At 37.9% G+C, this 21,722-nt stretch overlaps 2 protein-coding genes across 5 annotated transcripts; both read right to left on the bottom strand.

Annotated features, from left to right (window-relative positions):
* Positions 1 to 573: 573 nt before the first annotated feature.
* Positions 574 to 1,107, bottom strand: LOC105675860 (uncharacterized; the record flags this gene model as incomplete). Its single annotated transcript, XM_012373334.2, has 1 exon — positions 574 to 1,107. A coding segment is annotated over exon 1 (534 nt), but the record flags the coding sequence as incomplete, so codon positions are not given.
* An 8,258-nt stretch (positions 1,108 to 9,365) lies between these two features.
* On the bottom strand, positions 9,366 to 20,206 carry Oga (O-GlcNAcase). Of its 4 annotated transcripts, none has more exons than XM_012373346.2 (13): positions 19,519 to 20,203; positions 19,315 to 19,366; positions 18,651 to 18,984; positions 18,058 to 18,502; positions 17,142 to 17,725; positions 16,758 to 17,078; positions 16,501 to 16,675; positions 13,995 to 14,048; positions 11,757 to 11,842; positions 11,505 to 11,674; positions 11,219 to 11,414; positions 10,370 to 10,529; positions 9,366 to 10,073 (listed from the first exon to the last, which is right to left on the bottom strand). In XM_012373346.2, exons 1-13 carry the CDS (start codon positions 19,586 to 19,588, stop codon positions 9,937 to 9,939), a joined length of 2,784 nt encoding a protein of 927 aa, XP_012228769.2. In that variant the 5' UTR covers positions 19,589 to 20,203; the 3' UTR covers positions 9,366 to 9,936. The 4 variants fall into 4 exon arrangements, with proteins under 4 accessions (XP_012228769.2, XP_012228777.2, XP_012228784.2 ...); XM_012373354.2 differs by having other exon boundaries at positions 17,157 to 17,725; XM_012373361.2 differs by lacking the exon at positions 19,519 to 20,203 and adding an exon at positions 19,435 to 19,468.
* Positions 20,207 to 21,722: the final 1,516 nt, after the last annotated feature.

Genomic DNA, 21,722 nt, shown 5'->3' with positions numbered 1-21,722 from the left:
ACATTTCCACCCCTGTAACTCGAAAACTAAGGGTCGCAGAAGGGTGGTTTATAGGACATTTTTTGCAGCATTTTTTAAGCCCTATCGAAAGCATACCTTTTGATCGGGGGTCGTCGAGCATGAATCATCGGTCCGAAAATTTTCTAAGTCCCGCGAAATAGCAAATCGTGTTTGGAGGGCTGTAACTTCCAAACGGAGGCTCGTATCGACTTGGGACTTGGGGCGCTCCACGTTCTACAAAATCGCCCATCATTTTCCGTAATAAAAAAAAAGTCAATTTTTTGAAAAATCGGGCGCAAGCCCGTAACCCTAACCTGGTGCCCTGACCGCTCTTCTTCCTTCGGTCGGCAGTGTCACGATCGTCGTCCTATACTTCGGTCAGGACGAGACTTCGGTTAGGGGGGGAAAAAAAAAAAAAAAAAAAAAAAAAAAAAAAAAAAAGGAGTCATTGTTTATTAGTAAGGAAGAGATAAGGGTGGGGGTTTGTATAGAGGGGGAAAGGGGGGGGGGGAATCCTCACCCTGCCCCCTCCCTCTCCCTTTTTCTCTCTGCCTCCTCCTTTGCCCTCATCACCCTCCCACAAAAGGCGTTGAAGGCTTTCCATTTTGTTCGGTTATCGACAATCTCGGCGATCACCGATCGAATGTCCAGTCCCACTCCACGTCCCAGCACCCTCCGAAGCTCCGCCCTATCCTGTTCCCAGGCCGGACAGAACTCCAGAGTGTGCTGGGCCGAGTCTGATACGTCGCAGCAGTGTTTACAGCCCGGAGAGGCCGTTCTTCGTATTTTGTACAAGTATTCTTGAAAGCATCCGTGACCCGTTAGTATCTGGGTACTGTGGAAAATGATGCTGCCGTGTCTTCTTTTGTACCATTCTTTCATATATGGAATGATGGCTTGTCTGACTCTCGTTCCGGTTATAGTATGGACGCTTGTCAATCTTTCTTTCCATTGTGTTATCGCCTCCCTCTTGGCTTGTATGCAAAGCCTTACGATTGAAGTGTGTTCCAAAGGATCACCTTCCCGACTCATGTTTCTCACCTGGTTGTAAACGTGGGTGAGAGACCGCGCGGACAGATCCAGCGGCACACCTCTTGCTAGAATCATCGCGGCCACGAAGGAAACCGTTCTGTAGCCGCAACATATTCGAAGACAGATCTTCCGTTGTAGTTTAGAGATATCTCTTTTAACCGCGGTGTTCTTCGAGAGATCTTCAGCCCACACTCCGGTGCTCCGTACAACAGCACCGAGTGTATAATATTTGAGTATAATCTTCTTATTTTCTCTTCGGGGCCTTTGAGATTCGGCATGATACGTGATAGAGCCTGGAACATTCTCTCCGCCTTAGGTATGATACGTTTGAAATGCGGGGCGAACGTCCAGTCTCCGTCCAGGATGACACCTAGGTATTTCATTGTGCTGTTTATTTTTACAGGTTCTTCCTTGATCAGGATCGAAATTGACTGATTCTTAATGGCGCTGGATGGAAACACCATTGCTTCTGTCTTCGTAGGAGCGACTCGAAGCCCCAGTTTTTCGATCTCTAGTATTAAAGAGGCTGCGGCTATCTCTGCGTTACTTGCTACTTTTTTGATGCTGTTTCCAGGGGTCAAGAGGACGGTATCGTCTGCGTAACAGATGACCGTACATTCCTTTGGCAGCATCGCGGAGGTCAGTACTTTGTCGTAGCCTATATTCCAGAGGGTGGGACCTAGGACTGATCCTTGAGGGACTCCCCTGGTGATTTCCCTTTTAACCGTCCCACCACTCCGGTCTATATAGGCTATCCATCTGTTGTTTAGATAGTCTCTGACTATTCGCGATAGATAGTCTGGGAACTGTTTTCTCCGCATAGCCCGTAGGATGATGTTCCATGGCAGAGAGTTGAACGCGTTTGCAATGTCCAACCCTACTGCCACCACCATTCGTCCTAGACTCCTTTGCTCCTGAACGTAGGATCGTAATCTACGTATGGCGTCGATCGTGGATCTACCCTGGCGGAAGCCATATTGCTCATTGGAGAGTCCATCGGTGTCGTTCAGGTGAGTATATATTCTTTCGACTATTACTCTCTCGAATAGCTTCCCAGCTTTGTCTAGTAGACATATGGGACGGAAGCAAGCCGGATCGTTCATTTTCCCTTCTTTTTTCCTAATCAGGACGTGGTTTGCAACTTTCCAGGTGTCGGGGAAGGTACCCTCCTTTAGGCACGAGGTGAAACACCTCGCCCAGTCGGTGATCAGAAACGAAGACGTGCCAACCATAACAGGTCCCAGTATTCCCCTCGACGTTCGTTCGTTCCTTCGTCCGTGACATTGCTGATACACCGTTCGCTCTTTCTCCGCGAGAGAGGTGTTCTCTCTCTCTCTCTCTCTCGCCACTTTCGTTCGATCTTTGTATGCCACCGGATCGGTAAGAGCGACCGAACCGTGCCGCGCACCGGCGACGAGATCCTTTCTCGCGCGATGTGTCTCCGTCCCGATCGATCGGCGCACCGCTCTCCTTTTCGATGTTTCGTACGACGACGACGCGTGAGCCTGACGCGTATCGTTCAGGTCCGCGCGAACGTTCCGTCCCCTTCGGCTGAGTATCCTCGGACTTTTTAAACGCGTCGATACTCTCGCGCGCGCGCGATACTCCGAGCCGCGTGGGACCCGGCTTGGAGTGTCCGCGATGCGACGAGAGGCGGTGTCGAGTCTCTCGCGCCCCCCCCAACCCCCCCCCCCCCAAAAAAAAAAAAAAAAAAAAAAAAAAAAAAGTGTTTGCCTTCGGTAAGTGTTTTTTCTCCGCACTGCAGCGTTCTCTCAAGAAAGAAAACATTTTTCAACTTCAATGAGAAAAGAATTGAGAGCGGAAAAAAAAAAAAAAAAAAAAAGGCACCAAACTTGTCGGTCCGGACGACGTTTCTCGACCTCCCGAACGCGTGGGACCCCACTTTCGAGAACCTGAAAAAAAAAAAAAAAAAAAAAAAATAATTAAAAATTTTACAAGTCCCCGATGACCGACGAATGGAGAAGAGAAAAGAATCTTCCCGAGTGATCCCCGCTCGAACGGTCGTGTTACACGGGAACGCTCGCCTGTGCTCCCGGCGATCTCCGCGAGCATGCCCCGGCGATATGGCCGGCGCCCCCACAGTGGAGGCAGCATTTGCTGCGGTTCACCGCTAAAGGGCACCGCCATCTTTCGTGCCTCCTGAAGTGGCACTTGTAACATCGAGGGGGGAGGAGGGTATCCTCCTTTCCTCTTTTTTTCTCTTTACGGGCGGGCCTCAGCCCCTTTCTTTTTCGGGTCTGCGTATAGGCGTTGCAAACGCCTGGCCCAGACCTCGCCTCTGTTTTGGAGGGAAGGGATTTGGGGTCCCTTCCTCCTCCGGGGCGTTTACCCCTTCCTACGGACTCTTGCCCCCGTGGATCTCCTCGAGGAGGACGTGGAGGATTCTAAAGATCCTATGGGCCTTGGCCCACAGGTCTCCATCCGCGGTAGTCCATTCGCCCAGGGCACCCGCGTGGCACGCCCTGGGTGGCCCGTCGCTAAATGACGACTGGGGGGCACCGGGACCGGATACCCCCCTCGCCGGTTTCTGGGGTTCTGAAGCCGTTGAGGCGGTAATGGTGTCTTCTCTGTCGTCATTTATTTTTATCTGATGTAATTTTTTACAGAGTTGTCTTCTCTGGGTTTTTTTTTATCGTGGTTTTCCTTCCACTAGGACGGTTGCCTACCATGGCTGACGAGCCCGTCCTGCCCGGGTTTTATATTCGGAGTTCTTCCTTTTCCTAAGGTGTTATCTTGGACCCCTGTTGCCTCACCCCAATCCATCCCGAGACCGAAATCCCGATTCGGAAAGGGAGATCATCGACGTGGTCTCACCCCAATCCATCCCGGGACATAGTCTTGATCCGGAAAGGGAGATCATTGATTCAAGGGAGCCCTAGCACCACGACAAAGTGGCACACCGTCGCCAAGGAACGGCTGGCCCTCCTTGCACGTGAAGGGCGGCCCCCCATATCGGGGAGGCTTATACCGGAATCCCTAAGTCATGTCTCTGGGTACCGGGGGCCTTGGCTTAATCGCCCGGGCTGCGAAGAAGAAAACTTCTATAAAAAATCACCCCTAATCTCAAGTTGCGCCACGCGGCGAGGAGATGCATGGCCCAGGGAAGCAGGGTCTCTAGCGGGCAACTCTGAGGGAAATGGCGATCCCTCAGTAGTATTAGCTTTTTCCCCGGAAAAGGCGTCATCCGGGGGGCGACTGTTATTTTGTCCCAACTCGTGAGATTCAAAATGTATTGTCAAATTTAAAAAAAAAAAAAAAACCAAGGAAGAGCAGAAGGACGAAGAAAGGAAAGAGGAAGGAGCAGCGAGGGCTGTTATAGTGGATGATTCGAGGGTCAAGTTCGACCTTTGTTTCTTGCGCAAAAAAAAATATTCCAGGCTCCCAGAGGTTGTGACGATTTCCTCGTCTTCCGAGGACAAGCCCGTCGAGGAGAGGCTTAGCTTCTCCATCGACAACATACTGCCGCTGAGACCGTTCGCGGACCTGTCTTTTAGCTCCGAGCCTGACGAGAAGGCATTATCGCTGTCGCCGCCATCGCCATCGCCGTCAGCGTTATTGCTGTCACCACCACCGTCGCTGCCGCCGTCACCACCGTCGTCGTCGTCGTTGTCGAACCTCGGCATAATGGAGACGCTGGCACCGACACCACTCGTTCACGAAATGGCGTATTGGGAGAGTGACGTGGACTCTGTAACGATCGTCATGACCTCACTCGAGCCGTACCAATGCGCGACATTGGCGCCATTTAACATGCGGCCGGCGCACATTTTGCGCTGCAAAAACAAACAAAACAAAACAAAACAAAATTGACGTGCTTTTTAAACAAGCGCGAACGATTTGAAGCAAAAAAAAAAAAAAAAAAAAATCTACCTGCCTTTTGCCCATCCCTCCACGACCCTTCGAAAACTACCCTTTGGTACAAATGCGAGATCGGCACGATAGATTATTAGCCGATAAATATCGTATTCTAATTAGACGCCGTTGTGCCGCTCGACGAGAAGGAGCGAGAGAGTAGGGTCCGTTCGAGTGGCAGAGAAATTGACGGCCGTCTACGCAAAGCCTGCCGGACCTTTATCGGGACGGTCATCGTCCCGGCAGCACAAAGGTTGCCGATCGAGAGCTGCACTGCTCGCGACGGGCCGAACTTCCTGCAATATCAAGTTGACCGCCGTTATAGTATTTACGCGAGGGACTTCCCTACGTTCGCGGAAAACGCGACGAGGGCCCTCCTGGCCGCGGAACGGAGACTCCGCGAACGCGGTAAAATTAGGTACCTGCGCATGTACATGTTCCGACACGGTATGCGTATGAACAAGCTTCCCGCCAGGATGTATGTCTACAACCTGGTGGAGGTTTCCCATGCGCGTACCGACGTGGTACTGATACACCGTGTGGACACCATGCGTATGGTGGACGGCGCCCGTCCTTGTTCATCTCGCCGCGCCGCTGACGCCATTGTATCGCGACGCACTTTTTCTCGGCGGCAGCGGAAGATTGGAAAGATACCGCGTCGGCTTCCTAGCCGATTACGGCGACTTTGCGTCCAACGCATCACCCGGCTATCACGATCGAGTCGTGACGTATGCGCAAGCGTGTAACTCCGCAGCAAAGTTCGCCCAGCCCATCGACGCCGGCAACCTATTGGCGTTTGCTATATGCCGGGGCTTCCGGCGTATGCGGATGAGGCAGGCTCGAAATTATGGGGGTATTCATAGTCCGTTCTTATATTCAAAATCGTCTTAAGCACGGACTTATATTCACTCTCTTCGTCACACATAGATTGTGTCTGACGAAGAGAGCGAATATAAGTTTGTGCTTAAGACGATCTTGAATATAAGAACGGACTATGAATACCGGCCTATGTGCGACGACGTATACTCGACCTCCTTGGATTCGTCTCCACTTACATCAAGACGAATTACCAACTCCGCATCGAGAAGGTGCTGATCCTTGACTCACGTGTCGCAATATTGAGCAGCGAATAATAAATATGCGCGTTTTCTCGCCTTACACCGGGACGATCGCGACGACGATGCTGTTCCGTGTCGGCCTCCTCTGCGTGCTCCGCAACTGGCCGGAGTACGTAAATAGATGCATCAGGCCTGTTCTACAATACGTCGTATGTCGGCGTCGGATGTCGGACGCATGCGCACTCGGTTGTCGGCTGTCGCACGAAGCTGTCGGGAGTCGGTTGTCGTTATCGTAACGAGAGATGGTCAACTCTCATCTTTTCCGGCTTCCGACTTCCGATAGGCCTTACGACTGGATGCAAATATAATATAAGAGATCATGTAAGTGATCAAATTGTTGCACCGACATCTTTGTAAATTTAAAAAACTCCTCATGATCATTCGTCCGAAAATATGTAAATAATGTTCGATGAGCATCATAAGTTTGTCTCATATTTCTTGAAGTATGTGGTTTTACCCACCACCTTCTTGTTATTTTGCGCTTTTTCTTAAACATCATCTAATTTTTGTTATAGGTAACAAAATTAATAATAGATTTAAATAATTTCTCATCACTCTACTTTCCATTTTTATATTTGTTGTTGCACCGACTTACGACTATATTGTAGAATGACAAGTCGTATTCAGATCCGACATTCAACGTACGACAAACGACATTCGACGCCGACATACGACGTATTGTAGAACAGGCCTCAGCGAGGACTTCAAGCTCCTCAACGAGGCCTGTGCATTGGCTTCCTCCCGGCCGACTCATACGTTCCGCACAAGACGTTCGTCAACGTCGTTCGGAGAAGCAGGCGCTTCGACACGACCCAACTGAGGATCGGCACGGTAAAGGCCGATCACGCGGCCCGCAACTGTTTTGCGGAACCGATCACCTGTATAGCAGCGGTCGGTAAAGCGCGCCCTCCACATAGACGAGCAGACGGCCGCCGACGTGTTCCACAGGATCAGGGACACCTTTGAGGTGGTGCCCCGACACCTGTGGAGCACGAAAGCGCACAGCCTCCACGTCAAGTGTGACGTTACAACAACGGGCGCCCACAGGAGATTGCCGAGCGGTGAAAGGCTAGACGCAAATTATCTGCGCGAGTATTTCAGGCGGTTGCTAGCCTTGAGACGCAGACGCAGGAAGGTCGCAGACAACTCAAGCACGTCCGGCGACAGCAACGACAATGACGTCGACAGCGGCGGCGGCGATAACGGCAGCGGCGATGAGAACATGATGCTGTCCGTCCGTTTGCGGAACATCGCACGGAAACGGACAGCATCGTATGAACGCGGGCGCGGGATGAGAGAAAACGCGACTCCATGAGTGAGAAGGAGGATACCTACTCTTCCGCCGACTTCTCCTCCCATCACCGCGTTATCTCGCTCTGCACAAGTGGCACCATCGCCATCAGTACCGTCTACCTCCACTCCATCGCATTATATGCGTAGCTCCATCGCGGCGGCGCGAAAAGCGGCACACCCGTACGAAAACGCGATGGAACAATTCAAACGGGTGTTTGCCGTGCAAAAGGCCAAGGCGGCCGCACAAAGACAGCAACAGCCTTAGGATATATAGGTTTTGTAAGTATGTATATATAGGTTTTGTGTAAGTATGTATATATAGGTTTTGTAAGTATGTATATAGTGTAGTTTGAAATGTAAATATGTATATATGTAAATAGTGATTCTCAGAAGACAATCACATAATCAAGTACAAATACGGATTCACGTGCCGACCCCACTTCCACGTGGTAAGAATCGGGCAACGAGAACATGTCGACGGCTAACGAGGCTCCGGCTTTCAAACTTAGAAACCTGAAATTTGTATTTTAATTTTATTTTGCTGAGTCAGAGGCGGGGGAGAGGCGAAGCCCCTCCCCCCGCGCCCCCTCTCCTTTCTTCGCCCGATCTACTGCCCATGAGACATGTCACGCATTTAGGCAATTATTAACAGATAAACGTAAATTGATCTCAGTAGAGAAATGAGATAAAAAGTAAATTATTTGTATATTTCTTGCATACACAACATATAGTTATTGTTTCGATTGCAATATTGCGCTTTAAATTTTTTGTTTGCTTGTTGTATGATTGAACATAGAAAATGTTTTTCCTCGTAACATTAATACTATATTGTATACTTAATAATGTTCATTTCAATGTAATTAGTGAAAATAACAGTTATAATATCGAATAAATTGTATAAAATGAAAGAAAGGTATCTCACTTATGTTTCATAATGATGAATTGTTATAAAAGAATATTTTCGAGATAAATGTCTTACAGATCACATTTCATAGCAACATATATATATATATATATATATATACATATGTTATGGACAAAATGATAAATGAAGCATTATGTATAACTCTGTCCGAGACCAGTCCGGCAGAGTGATAAATAAATATACATATACCTATATATATACAGCCCGTTGTTACGTGGTCGCTAGGACGCAAGGATCTAGCGTTACACACCGCTCGTATGGGCCGTTGTCATTTATAGAGCGCTCATCCCAACGATTTATCGCGCGCTTAGTAACCAAATAACAGTGGGCTGTATCACCACGGGTCTCTTCTCGCCGCGCTGCTCTTAAACTCGCACGAATTGGCCGATATTTTTAAATTAATTCCTCATTAATTATTGCGAAAATCGCAAAATGATAGAGGACTTTTCTATTCGGTTTAAACCGCTCTACCTACATCCGAGAGGTGATTCAACAATTATCAGACACCCTGTATATTTATTTATTTTTATTTATATTACCTAGTTAAAGCGATAAATTAACAAATATTTATCACTCTGCCCGACTGGTCTCGAGCATTAAGCATAATGCCTCATTCATCACTTTATCTATAACATCTATCTATCTATCTATCTATCTATCTATCTATCTATCTATCTATCTATCTATATATATATATATATATATATATATATATATATATATACACATACATATATACATAAATATATAATATGCATTACAGTTGGAAAGCCAATCAAGATAACCCGTAATAAAAACTATAAAATATGAGATTATGTGTAAAACCTAAAAGACTACTGATTCAAATGTATATTATATATTTGTGGCTGAATGTAATAAATGCTATAAAATAGATTTATAAATAATATACATTCAATCATAAAATGACATATTTAAAGTGTGACATCGTATGATGTTATTTTTTAAGCGATATTCGTTTAATGATATATGTATATTGTAAGGATTTTTAGAAGAAAGTAGTGTGTTTTAAAATCGTATTTGATCATTCTTGCATTTGATTTCAACAAGAAAATGCTTTTCAAAGAATTAAAAGGTTTGGACAGCTCATTAATAAACACGCATACTGGCACTTCTTACACTGTTTCGAATTTTATATGAATATCGTATTTAAAAAGAATTCCAATACAATGTAAATTGATAAGAGATACTAGTGTCATAATGTTGTGATACATAAACATAATTCTCAATAAAATAAAGAATCGAGTTTATATTATATTGAAAACGAATCTGATTATTGCACAATGTACGCTTATTAGTGTTCTTTTTTTCCGACACTGCAGAAATATTTCTACAATATTAAGACTCGATATTAATTATGCCATATGTACATATGTATACATTTGTATCAAACATGTATAGAGATTTCGATATCGTGAGAAAGATTCTATCGGATTACAAATAATATTACCAGTATCTGATCGTAACATACACTCCTAAGAGAAGTACACTTACTTTTGAACCTATCGTATTGGCATGCTTGGCATATTTGCTTTTTAAAAATGTTTAAATAAAGCCTCAATTTCATCAATAATCTGTATGTTATAGAAGCTAAGAAATTATTGATTTCTTAGAAGAGAGAGAGGGTCCAAACAAATACACTTTATTAACAAAAATCACTGGTGTGTTGATTCTTTGTTAGAAACTTCTACACATGGTCTTGATCCCAGAATGCTCCTCGTGCACCGGATTCAAATCAACAAAACCTAGTTTGCCGTAGAATTCGTGAGATTCTTTATCCGTTGACGATATCGTTGTGTGTACTCCAAAAGAACCTGAAAAACATGTCCCACATAGTGATATAATATATTATTATTAAAACTTGAAATGGCATATACATATAATAATATTCATTTTACACTTTTAATTTCAAAACATAATAAACTGAATAATATTATACACCATGAGCTATTTACTTATGAATAGTATTTTATGTGCTTGCTTTAACAATATATTTACTATAAAAAAAAATTTTTTTTAAATTAGATTACATTCAACTAGTATAATTTTTTATAAAAATCAAATTCTTTATTATCTATTTTATCTATGTTTAGTTAAGAAACTCGCATACCATTTGCTCTTAAAGCCGCAAGAACACAAGTTATTAAACGTTTGCAAGCAGAATGATCTGTTATACTTGGCAATACAGCACATACAAGTTTCGATGGATGCTGCCTGCACAATTGCTCCGATACATCCGGAATGAACGAATGGAAATACTGTATGGCATCCTGTAATTTTTCAACATCGTCATACAATACGAAAGCATGTGTAAAATTGTAGAACGTGTAAATTTAATAAAATTATAACAATATTGCAAACGCTACACGCGCGCAATTTAGCCTTAAAAATATCAAATATAAAAAGAAAGTACAACTGATTAAAATAAAAATTAAAATTTACGTTTTATCATATTTAATTCAATAATCCTTACGTTAATAATTATATCTATGTAATTATTGACAAATATTTGCGATAAAAAAAATTATCAAATTTATGTAAGAACTTGAAACATTTCTTAATAATGATCAACTTTTCAATATCAGTTGATTAGCATTCTAGACCATTTCTTTATGTAAAATATAAGATTTTAATGCATCGTAGTAAAAGAAATGTACATTCTAAAGTTCTAAGCCTATCACATGTTATGGTATAAGATTCTAAGACATAAAAATGAATGAAATGTATATCAATAATAAATAACATTTGGTAGGTTAATATTTTAGGATGTACATTTTTTTTACTGCAATGCATTGAAATTTTATATATATTAAATAAAGAAATAGTCTGGAATATTAAAATGTACATTTTATACATTTACAAGTTACATATGTACACAAATGAATAAAATGTACATTTTAACATTCTAGACCATTTCTAATAATTTAGGCCTACAAATAAATCATTATTACTCTCATACCTGAACATTTTGTGGCAATTCGTTAATGTTATTATCCAAGGGATATTTGATTCGCAATTCAGGTATCCAGGAAACAGCCATCTTCTGATTATACGATTTTATATTTAATGTAGCCATTGCATAACCCACTATACAGTTTTCATCTTCAACAACCATACATAACTCTGGACTCAACGTTAGAAACCCTCCAACAAATCTAAATAACAAATAGATATTTATTCAGAATGGTTTGCATATTTAAGAAAATATAAGTTATATATTAATATATTACATATAAATATTGTACCTGTCTGCTATAGCTGATGAAGTTGTACAATTATTGATTTGATTACACACCGCATAAATCGCTTCTTCATCACTCGGTAAATACGGCCGAATTGTATATATTTTACTACTGGGCACTTCTGGTGCTTTATAAACAAATAAATCATTACCACTGTCCACTGGAATTAATCTCTAAACATACAAAAGTAATATTTTTCAATATATTTTACAAACATTAGTTAAATATAAATGTAGATAAGAAAATTAAAAGCACCTGTAAATCAGCTGTAAGTCCACCGCGGAAAACCCATGGCTCCTGTTCTCCACTCATAAATGTTTCTTTCCAACCATTTGAGAACCCTATCCCAAGACAGGATTATTTTTAATAAAGCAGGAAATTGATTTAAATTCGCGCGTTATGCGTATAACTTAATTTCAATTGGCTTCCACTGCTATGGGCATCAATTTTGCTTAAATCTTTAACATGCAAAGATACAATTCGACTGGAGATGTATCACATTTCTTTCTCTCATTTATGTTAAAATATCTTTTCGTTTCATGGTAATTAGAAAAAATATAATATATATATTTATACAATAGATAGATAGATAGATAGGAAGACGAAAAAGGTGAGAGGGGGGCGGGGGTAAGAAAAGAAGGAAGGAAGAAAGGAAGGGTGGGAGGGAGGGAGAAAGGGAAGAAGGGAGGAAGGAAGGAAGGAAAGGAGGAAAAGAGGAAGGAAGGAAGGAAAGGAGGAAAAGAGGAAGGGAGGGAGGGAAGGAGGAAGGAAGGAAGAAAAGAAAAAAAGGAAGGAAGAAAAGAGAAAAAGGAAGGAAGAAAAGAAAAAAAGGAAGGAAGAAAAGAAAAAAAGGAAAGAAAAGAAAAGAAAGAAAGAAAGAAAGAAAGAAAGAAAGAAAGAAAGAAAGAAAGAAAGAAAGAAAGAAAGAAAGAAAGAAAGAAAGAAAGAAAGAAAGAAAGAAAGAAAGAAAGAAAGAAAGAAAGAAAGAAAGAAAGAAAGAAAGAAAGAAAGAAAGAAAGAAAGAAAGAAAGAAAGAAAGAAAGAAAGAAAGAAAGAAAGAAAGAAAGAAAGAAAGAAAGAAAGAAAGAAAGAAAGAAAGAAAGAAAGAAAGAAAGAAAGAAAGAAAGAAAGAAAGAAAGAAAGAAAGAAAGAAAGAAAGAAAGGAAAGAAAGAAAGAAAGAAAGAAAGGAAAGAAAGAAAGGAAAGAAAGAAAGGAAAGAAAGAAAGGAAAGAAAGAAAGGAAAGAAAGAAAGGAAAGAAGGAAAGGAAAGAAAAAAAGAAAGAAAGAAAGAAAGAAAGAAAGAATAAACCATCCAATCGGATAGCTAAGGTGCACCAATTTTTATAAATTTCAAGTAAGAATTTGGTAGAAATTTATACGTTTTATGATAAAAATAGACGTATAAACATGATATATTGTAGTTTAAGGTAAAGTTTAAAGAACTGTATTATACTAACTTCCTAGAAATTTTAATTTTAATTATCTAAATGCAATGTTTTATTCAGAATAAATTAAGATAAGTAGAAAAACAAAGAATATCATATGTGCTGCACCAAAGCTCGCGCAATGCTAAACTCTTGAAGCACTAGATTGAAGTATAGGAAAAATGGAATAATAGTCCAGTTTGCCAATATGCGCCTGAAATAAAATTGTTTATCACGCCTGAAAGGAATATATAGTTTCTGAAACTAAAATAAAATAAATTAGTACAGGCAAGTTGGCAAAAGGAGGGTATAAGAGTAATTGATCATTTAAGATAAAAAAAACAATATTTCTGACGATAATCCTATTGTTAATAGTAAGTAAGATCATAAGACATTGTCATTTATTCGCAAAATAAAAAAAATTGGAAAAATATTTTTTATCACAAATGATCAAAGATTTACAGACGGAAAATGTTCAAGAGTTTATAATTTCCTGTTTGCTAAATTGTGCCAATTCTATATAATTTTTTGATGGACGCGCTTCAAATGCGCAAAAATATTAAAATCACCATGTTGATTGATCAATTCCGTCATGCATTCGAACAATTTGGAATGTAAATTTAAAAAAAAATCTGTAATGGAGCTATGAGTTAATTACATATCCAAACTAATGTAAATTATATAAACATGAAAAAAATTAATCCAAAAAGTATAATAATTATTCTACAATATGTGCATAATATAATTATAAAACAAGTGAATTATTTACTGTTTTACTGTTTATGTTAAATAAAGGGACATACATACAAGTTTTGCGATATACGAGAAGCACGTCCATCATGTTGCAAACCGCGAAAATAAACGTGTTTTATACACATTGATTTTTCGAACTGTTACAAGGCTGCTTCTATACGCGCACATCTCTCGCGCTTATACAAAATGAGATAAATGAGATGTCTTTCGTAAAGTCTCAAAGATTTACAGATGCAATTCATCACTGCAATGTTTGAAACTTTGTTATTTCGCGCGCTTTCTGCTGTATTACTCAAAAACAGTTGAACCGCATACATGTATAGCTGCCCTGGGTAAACGTTGTCATCGTCGATGGGAATCTGCCAAATGCTATCAACAAGACAAAAAACACAAAAATGCGAGTTAGTAAATAACTCAAAGCTATAATTATCCTGATATATTTGTATTCTACAGGAGAATGTTTATTACAGGTCTTAAGTAATCCACACATGTTGATAGTAATAACTAAATTGGCATAAAAAAGAAACAAGTTAAAAAATATAGACATACATAAAGCTAATGTTCAATTGAGAGAATTTTAATTTCAAAATCATCTATCAATATAAAAATTATGTATAAAACACACTCCTGCTTCATGTTATCTGGAAAGAAAGTCGATTGATATGTTAATAGCTGGTGTACAATTACTTTTCTAAAATGTATTTATTGACGTCCATAAAGATGCTGTTGAATACTGTCTCATAAAACCACTTTGTTTTTTTTCGCCATTTTCGCGCCATTGCATGGGAAAGCCACATCAATATATTTCTCATTTTTTTGTCACATGTATATGTCACTTGTAAATTTCATGAATTTTTAATAAAGCAATTTTGTGCACAATGCAAAACATCTTGAGACATATAAAATATATGTACTCTAAAAAATTGTGTATACTAATATATACTTTATGAGAAGAAAAATTATAAAATAAAAAAGAGAGAGAGAGAGAGAGAGAGAGAGAGAGAGAGAGAGAATATTGTGGCTTGCCTATACCATACTTGCCAACATAAACCAGCAGCTATTAGTCAGAATCGTTTTTACAAAGGTGAAAAGTATTAGAGATAAAAATAGCTAAAACTTGTCATTCAGAGAATATCTCAATATATTTTGCGTATTTATAACATATTATGTTCTTTCGTAAGAGTTTAGTGAAAATAAAAATATATATGTATGTATATACACATGTATACAGGTTGGTTTCTATATAATTCTGACTTACAGCAAAATTTTCTCTAAGCGCACGCAATGCAAAAATGCATTTATCTCTAATGCGCAGAAACAAATGCATATTATTAATTCACGAATATACAGGTTGTGGCATGTGCGTTTCCGAATATTACTGATGGCCTTTAATACCTAATATTATGTAAATTACAAAAATTGCATAGTATTATGCAATTACATAGTAGCAAATAAACCATAGTATGCAAATAAACAGAAAAAATCCATTGCCAACATTTCATTAAAATTATCGTTTTTGGAAGTAAAGTTTTTTTTCTTTAGAGAAATCTATAATGTTAAAAAAATATATATATATATTCTCCAAAATATCATATATTGCTTTGTAAACAAAAAAGATGTAAATTTCCTGTTTTCTTCTCTCACATACATAAATAATATTAAATATATATTGTAAAGAAAATAAGAAATTATGTAAAGTAATATTTATGAAACAATCAGTAATTTACGGATCTTAAGCGTCAAATACATATAAGAAGATATTTCGCAGCACAATTCACATCAATTTACAAGGAAATATATGTAATGCACTCACACAATTATCGTATTGCTAATATTACAATGGTACTGGATAATTTTGCTTTTTTAAATTCAATATGTAAAATTTTTATAATAAATGATTTATTCAAACTTAACGCTGAATATTCAATTGTATTTTGACAACAAAATAAAAAATTCACCGTACATTGTAACTACAAACATCTTAACTTTATGATTACAATGCCGAAAAAAATATTTTCCTTGTAAAAAGATAAAGTTATATAACAAAAAATAAGATGACATTCACTTACCAATACTCAAGACACTTTTGCTCTGAAATACAAGTATAGGTAATAAATTATAATGTTTTTGAGAAAAGTCAACAACAGCATTGTCTATAACACAGTGGACATACAATTTTAAATTTTAATTCAAACACTGTTATATTGTAAAATAAATATTATTGTAAATATTATTGAGAAAAACTAATTTTTATAAGATAATTGTTTGCATATAAAATTGTTAATATAGTATACAACAAGAGTATATATTTTTATCTGTGTATAAGAGTATATATATTTAAAATTATAAAGCCTATAGTACCATTGAATTTTTCCTTTGTGCGTGCATATTTTCCTTGTACCAGCATACTAGCATTTCAAATTGACTTTCTTTATATTTTATAAAAATAATAACACTGTTTATAAAATTCTTATTTTGATTCATATATAGTTTTAATATCCGACAAGATTTAACAAATATTATTTGTAATACAAATATTATTTGTATACAAACTGGTATATGTACATAATATAATGTAAAGCAAATCATTTGATTAAACGTTTAATAAAAGATTAGAGGAGATTACGTTAATTTTGTAATAAAACTTATAAATTTGTATATAATGCAACATAAATATACTTGGATCTTTTTTAAAAACTTTTTTAGTTTCGCGTTTTCTTTCTTTCATGAAAGACGGGCTGTTTCTTTCTTAGAATATATTTCATATTATGTAGTTTCTAATATTGTCAGATATTTTGTATATGAATCAAATGCCACTTACCCAGCCATTTCACGTAACTATTGAGGAGGCATACTATTCCCCTCATATCCCATACGTATGCGTACAGATCGTACAGCAATTCGCGATTGTTACAATATGTGAGCCTTTGGAATAATCTATTTACCGCATTACACATGTCATTTAGTTTGGCTGCACGAAGATGCCATTCTTCAATCTGAGGGCATTTCAATCAGATATATGCAAAAAAACATTAAGTTTGTATAAATCAATAACTTTATTCGCAATTCGTAACTCACGTCTGATTCAGATGCTGCTTCTTCCTCCTTAGACTTTTTCATAACAGCATGAGCATTGCTCTTCAACCAATTGAATTCTTGCAACAGTTGAATTCCTTGACCACCGTGCTCAAACGGTAAGTAGAATAGATCACACAATAGCGACAGATCTTCGTACGTAAGTTGTTTGTCAATATCTACAGGTTCTTGAGATGTCGTGTCCGCATTATCAGAACTCTCATGATTTTCACTATCGTTTTCTATTATCATTTGCGTACCGTTGGCCGTGGGGGAAGTACCATCCATTTCCACCTGCATACTTCCAGAAGCTTCGCTGCACGTCTAACAGAGAAAAACACGAGTATATATGCATAATTAGACTTTCAAAAATTTTTAATGACTTACAGAAGTATTATCTACCATAGCGTCATCTTCCGTTGGAATTTTCGCTATGTGCGCTGGCGAGTTGTTTGGAGTTGTATTGCAGTCCATAGGTTCTATAGAAGATAATCCTGTTGACGGCGGTTCACCACTCATATTAGTAGACAATGTAGTCAAAACAGGCTCGCTGACCACCTTTATATCTGATACTAGCGAGTTCATCACAGGTCCAGACGGAGGTTGCGCGAAACTATCACTGCTACTTGTTACAGTTGAACAAACTTCGGCCAACGCTTGAAGATGAGAATTCGTTCCAGCCGTAGATGTGGCAGAAACTGTGGTTGTTGTCGTTGATGTGAGACTCATGCACGTGTTCACAGAGGGAATTATTGGAATAGGTATCGTAGGCGCGACACACGGTTGTGGTTTGACTATTACTCCCCAAGCTGCCTTCTTCTTGTCAAATTCTACTAGCCATTCGCTTATTGCATGCTTCAAAGCGTGTCGAGGATGATACATATTTGGCGATAACGTCGACGGAACATCTTCACCAAGAACGCCATCTTCTGTTTCAGTTTCTAATTTAATATCCGCTGATACAGTGTCATCTACAATTGCACAATAGTTCTCATCAGTTTTCTTATCACTTCTGTATTTTTATTATTAACGCTAAACTATTAAATTATTATTACATATTAGTCAGCTGTCCTTATTTTTATGCACCATTTAATTCTGTATAACGTATATGTATAATAACCATTTAGAAGATGTGAGATTCGACAAGATTATCGATGCATAAGTCATATCAGAAAGAAAGAGAAAGCAAAAGGAAAAAGACTCAAATTCAATTTTCGGTCTAATTATCTTCGAGCAACATTTCTCTCATTCTCGCGAGAAAAAGAAAAATTTATAAGGTAGAATATAAAGAGAAAAAACATACTTAAACTTAGATCTCTCTTCCCGTCGACATTGCATCTGCTCCATTGAGCCAACGTATGAATTGCTATAAAATTTGCTCCATATTCACAATTTGGATTGGTCAACACTCCTCTTAGCTTAGGTATAAGATCAGGAGAACGGCCAGAATATGGTCCGAGAAATACTCTCTTCTGGTCATAATCATTAGCATGTAAATTATCCCAAATAACTGGTGGTCTTCTGAGCACTTCTGTGATTTCTTGGATAGATTCTACAGTTAAAAGCCTCGATATGACTTTAGGACCAGTCCACATTATATCAATTTCTTGAGCCAATTTACTTCCAAGAGTGTTGAGGTATTCTGAAGATGCGACATTTGGCATTGCACGTGTTGCGCAATATTGCGTGGGACATAAAAGGAAACGAGGTTGACCGAGATGTTGAAAAATATCGTTTGTGACAGAAACCTATAAATAATAAAAAAGAATAGTAAAAATTGTAATGCGTAATTTAAATATGTTATTAAATGTCGAAAATATACTAATGTACAAAATTGTCAATTTACTAACACTAAATTTACTAAGCTTATAAACTGCATCAATATTGCATACATACTTGAGCATGTGCAAACGATTGAAACACTTCTTTATCAGCTTCACTCATTTCTGGTTCTATATCATCGAATAACAATGCAAATGCTGTACAGCCAAACTGACTGACTTGCTCCAATTTTCTCTTCAAAGCAGTGACTTCCTTCGAACTAGAATATGTAATGTCCAATCCTGGAGATAATGCGTAGTAAAATGTTATTCCATATTCCCTAGCTGCTGTGATTAGACCAGTCAGATGCTCCGCCTCTTCCACTGTATATAGATCCCTCCAATAAGCACGATGTTTATAATCGTCTTTTGGGGCATACAAATAAGAATCCATTCCCCATTTTTTCAATCTAATAATATGCACAGTTCAATTAATAGGATGATTTATTATCAACATAATATATAGGTGCCATTGAAGCACACTCACAGGAGAACAAGTTAATGTGCATTCAGTATAAAAAAAAATAATATAAAATTTGTTACAAAGTATTAGGATAGTATTTTTATTAGTCCTTTTTAACCACTGACTACTGTTAATAAAAATAAAGCACAATTAACAGTGTTACAATCAAGAATTTGCTAATAAATATATACAAATTTGTTTTAACATCTACTCGACAACAATTAATATTTTATTAATTCGTTTCTAATACACAATCATATTTCTGATATGAGCTTACTTTTGAAAGAGATCCTTCCGTTGTTCGGTGGTCCATGGTCGGCCGTAAAAACCTGCAAAGAAAAAAAATATGTGACAAGTCTGACAAATAATACAAATAAAACAGGAAAGGTGCATTCACCATTTGAGTCCGCTATCATAACCGTAAATATTCACGTAAAAATCAGAGTGATACCGGATTGTCTGCGACATGTCCACCACGTACCTTCCACCACGCCACAGATGAAATTGCCGTTTTTTGTATTCAAATTCGCGGCCCCATTCGTCTCCGCCATTGCGGATCGCTAGAGCACGTTTGTTTGCGATCTAAAAGCTAGAAAAATGGCTTGGGATGTTTTGTAATTCGCAGAAAAGAGTGGTGAAAGAGCCCACAGGCTCACAATGTCGCGGTCCGACGAGGTCGATATTAGCATACGACTAGCATACGTTGTTATGTGTACATCAAGTGACACGGAAATTACATTGACATCACTCGCGTATTATTGCATGCATCGCATGTTACTGAGATTCCGAGAAAGTATATAGGAACGTGCATAAAAGCTTGTAAATCTGACAGATTACACCTGATGCGCACTCTGATCGATATTTCGATCCATCGAGAGTCGAGACCACGAATACGACGAGAGTAGACGGCATGTAGCGATCTTTCACACACCGCGACAACACCTGACAGCTGCGGAAAGAACCTTTTCATGAGTATCGAGATGGTAAAATCTTTTTTAGCATATATACCCTAATATTCAGAATAAAATGCTTCTGGATCAACTATGTCGTATTTAAATATTCATATATCATAATGAAATACACTATTGTTTAATTTATATAACTTGTAAATTAACTCTTATTTATCTTATGTTTAACTTTTCGCACATGTTAAATAATCACATGTCACTCGACCACAGCTGTCGAATATCAGACTCCAGTTGTATTTAACAGAATAGTGATAAATCTACAAGTATGCACCAATCACAGTAATCATATATGAACACAGCTGTGCTTTTGTAATACAATCAAATGCCACAAGATGTCACTTCAAGTACCATCTTTCACTTTCAGACTTGTCACGCGATAATCGATAGAGTCGTGTGTTTTCCAAATATAACGCGAAGCAATTACATTATTGCGCTCATTCGTGTAACGTGTATTTGCAAAAATAATTATCACTCGTACTTGATGCAGGACTTGTTGAGAGCGTTATAGAAGCAGAAATAGAATCAAGTAGACTGCTTACCTTACACACTATTGCAAATGAAAGTATTATTATATCTCTGCATCTCGATAATTCTAGTTTTGGCGAATGTTACATATTTCGATATAAGCGGCAATATTATCTTATGACATATCTTAAAAGGTTGATATAAAAAATTCACATTTACTCTAATATCAAACAAGAGCAAGTAAAATGTCACCAAAAGCATGAGCGTTGCAATAAAAAAAATTGTTTATTATATTTGATAAAATATGTAATAAAATATAAAAATATTATTGATAATTACAATTTCATATTTGTTATTATCAAAAAATTAAAAAAAAGTTTTAAAAAAATAAAAGCGAATGATGATAACACGAATAACTTGTGAAAATCTTGTTTATATTAAAACTTAAGAGTTTTAAGTATGTTTCAGAAAATATTAGTTTTATTGTTAATAGTCGAGAGACATCAAAGTTTACAATCGCATTTTTTAACAAAATGAGAACAGAGTATAAGCGCAAATTTACGATCACTCTATATTTTCCGTGAGTAGTTACAATGTCGCATTCGTCAGGCAGACAATGATCGACGTCGCTCGATAGAGAACATTCCTTTTCTTCTCCTCCCTCCCTCTCTCTCTTATTATCAGTAAGCTTTGAGACGTAGGACATGAGATACATGTCGCATTTGAATCAGAGCAGTGTAAATGTTGCTAATTAAATTAGATTATGGTATTGTGGTATTTAATATAGTTGGCCTTTGAAAATATTATTCGTATACATGTTCAAAAAATCTGTGTGTGTGTGTGACAAATTTATATATAAATCTATGATAAAAAATTGATTACAAGCATCTTTTGATTAAATGTTTTAGATATTTTTTTATATTGAAGCTATGAAAGAATTTTCAACTTTTATCAATGTGCTTCTTGAGTTATTTTATTAATTTAGAGAATGCAATAAAATGTGTATGCTTATTATCGTTAAATAAGTTTATTATTTGGAGCAAGAAATATAAATATTTAGTTTACTATGGTATGTTAATTTAAATATCTTCTAAACATAGATATATTTTATTATCAAATCTGGTTAAAATAGTAGGCGTAAAAAAAATAAGATTACATTAATGATTTCAGACAGATAGGATTAAATGCACGATAACTGGTTGTATTTTTAAACTAATTAGTTAAATAAAGTGTATATGTGATATAAATTTTC

Source organism: Linepithema humile, chromosome 4 (genome assembly GCF_040581485.1).
Source record: "Linepithema humile isolate Giens D197 chromosome 4, Lhum_UNIL_v1.0, whole genome shotgun sequence".
Lineage (NCBI taxonomy): Eukaryota > Metazoa > Arthropoda > Insecta > Hymenoptera > Formicidae > Linepithema > Linepithema humile.
The sequence above is the reverse complement of the archived record's forward strand: the minus strand, read 5'-3'. Positions and strand labels throughout refer to the sequence as shown.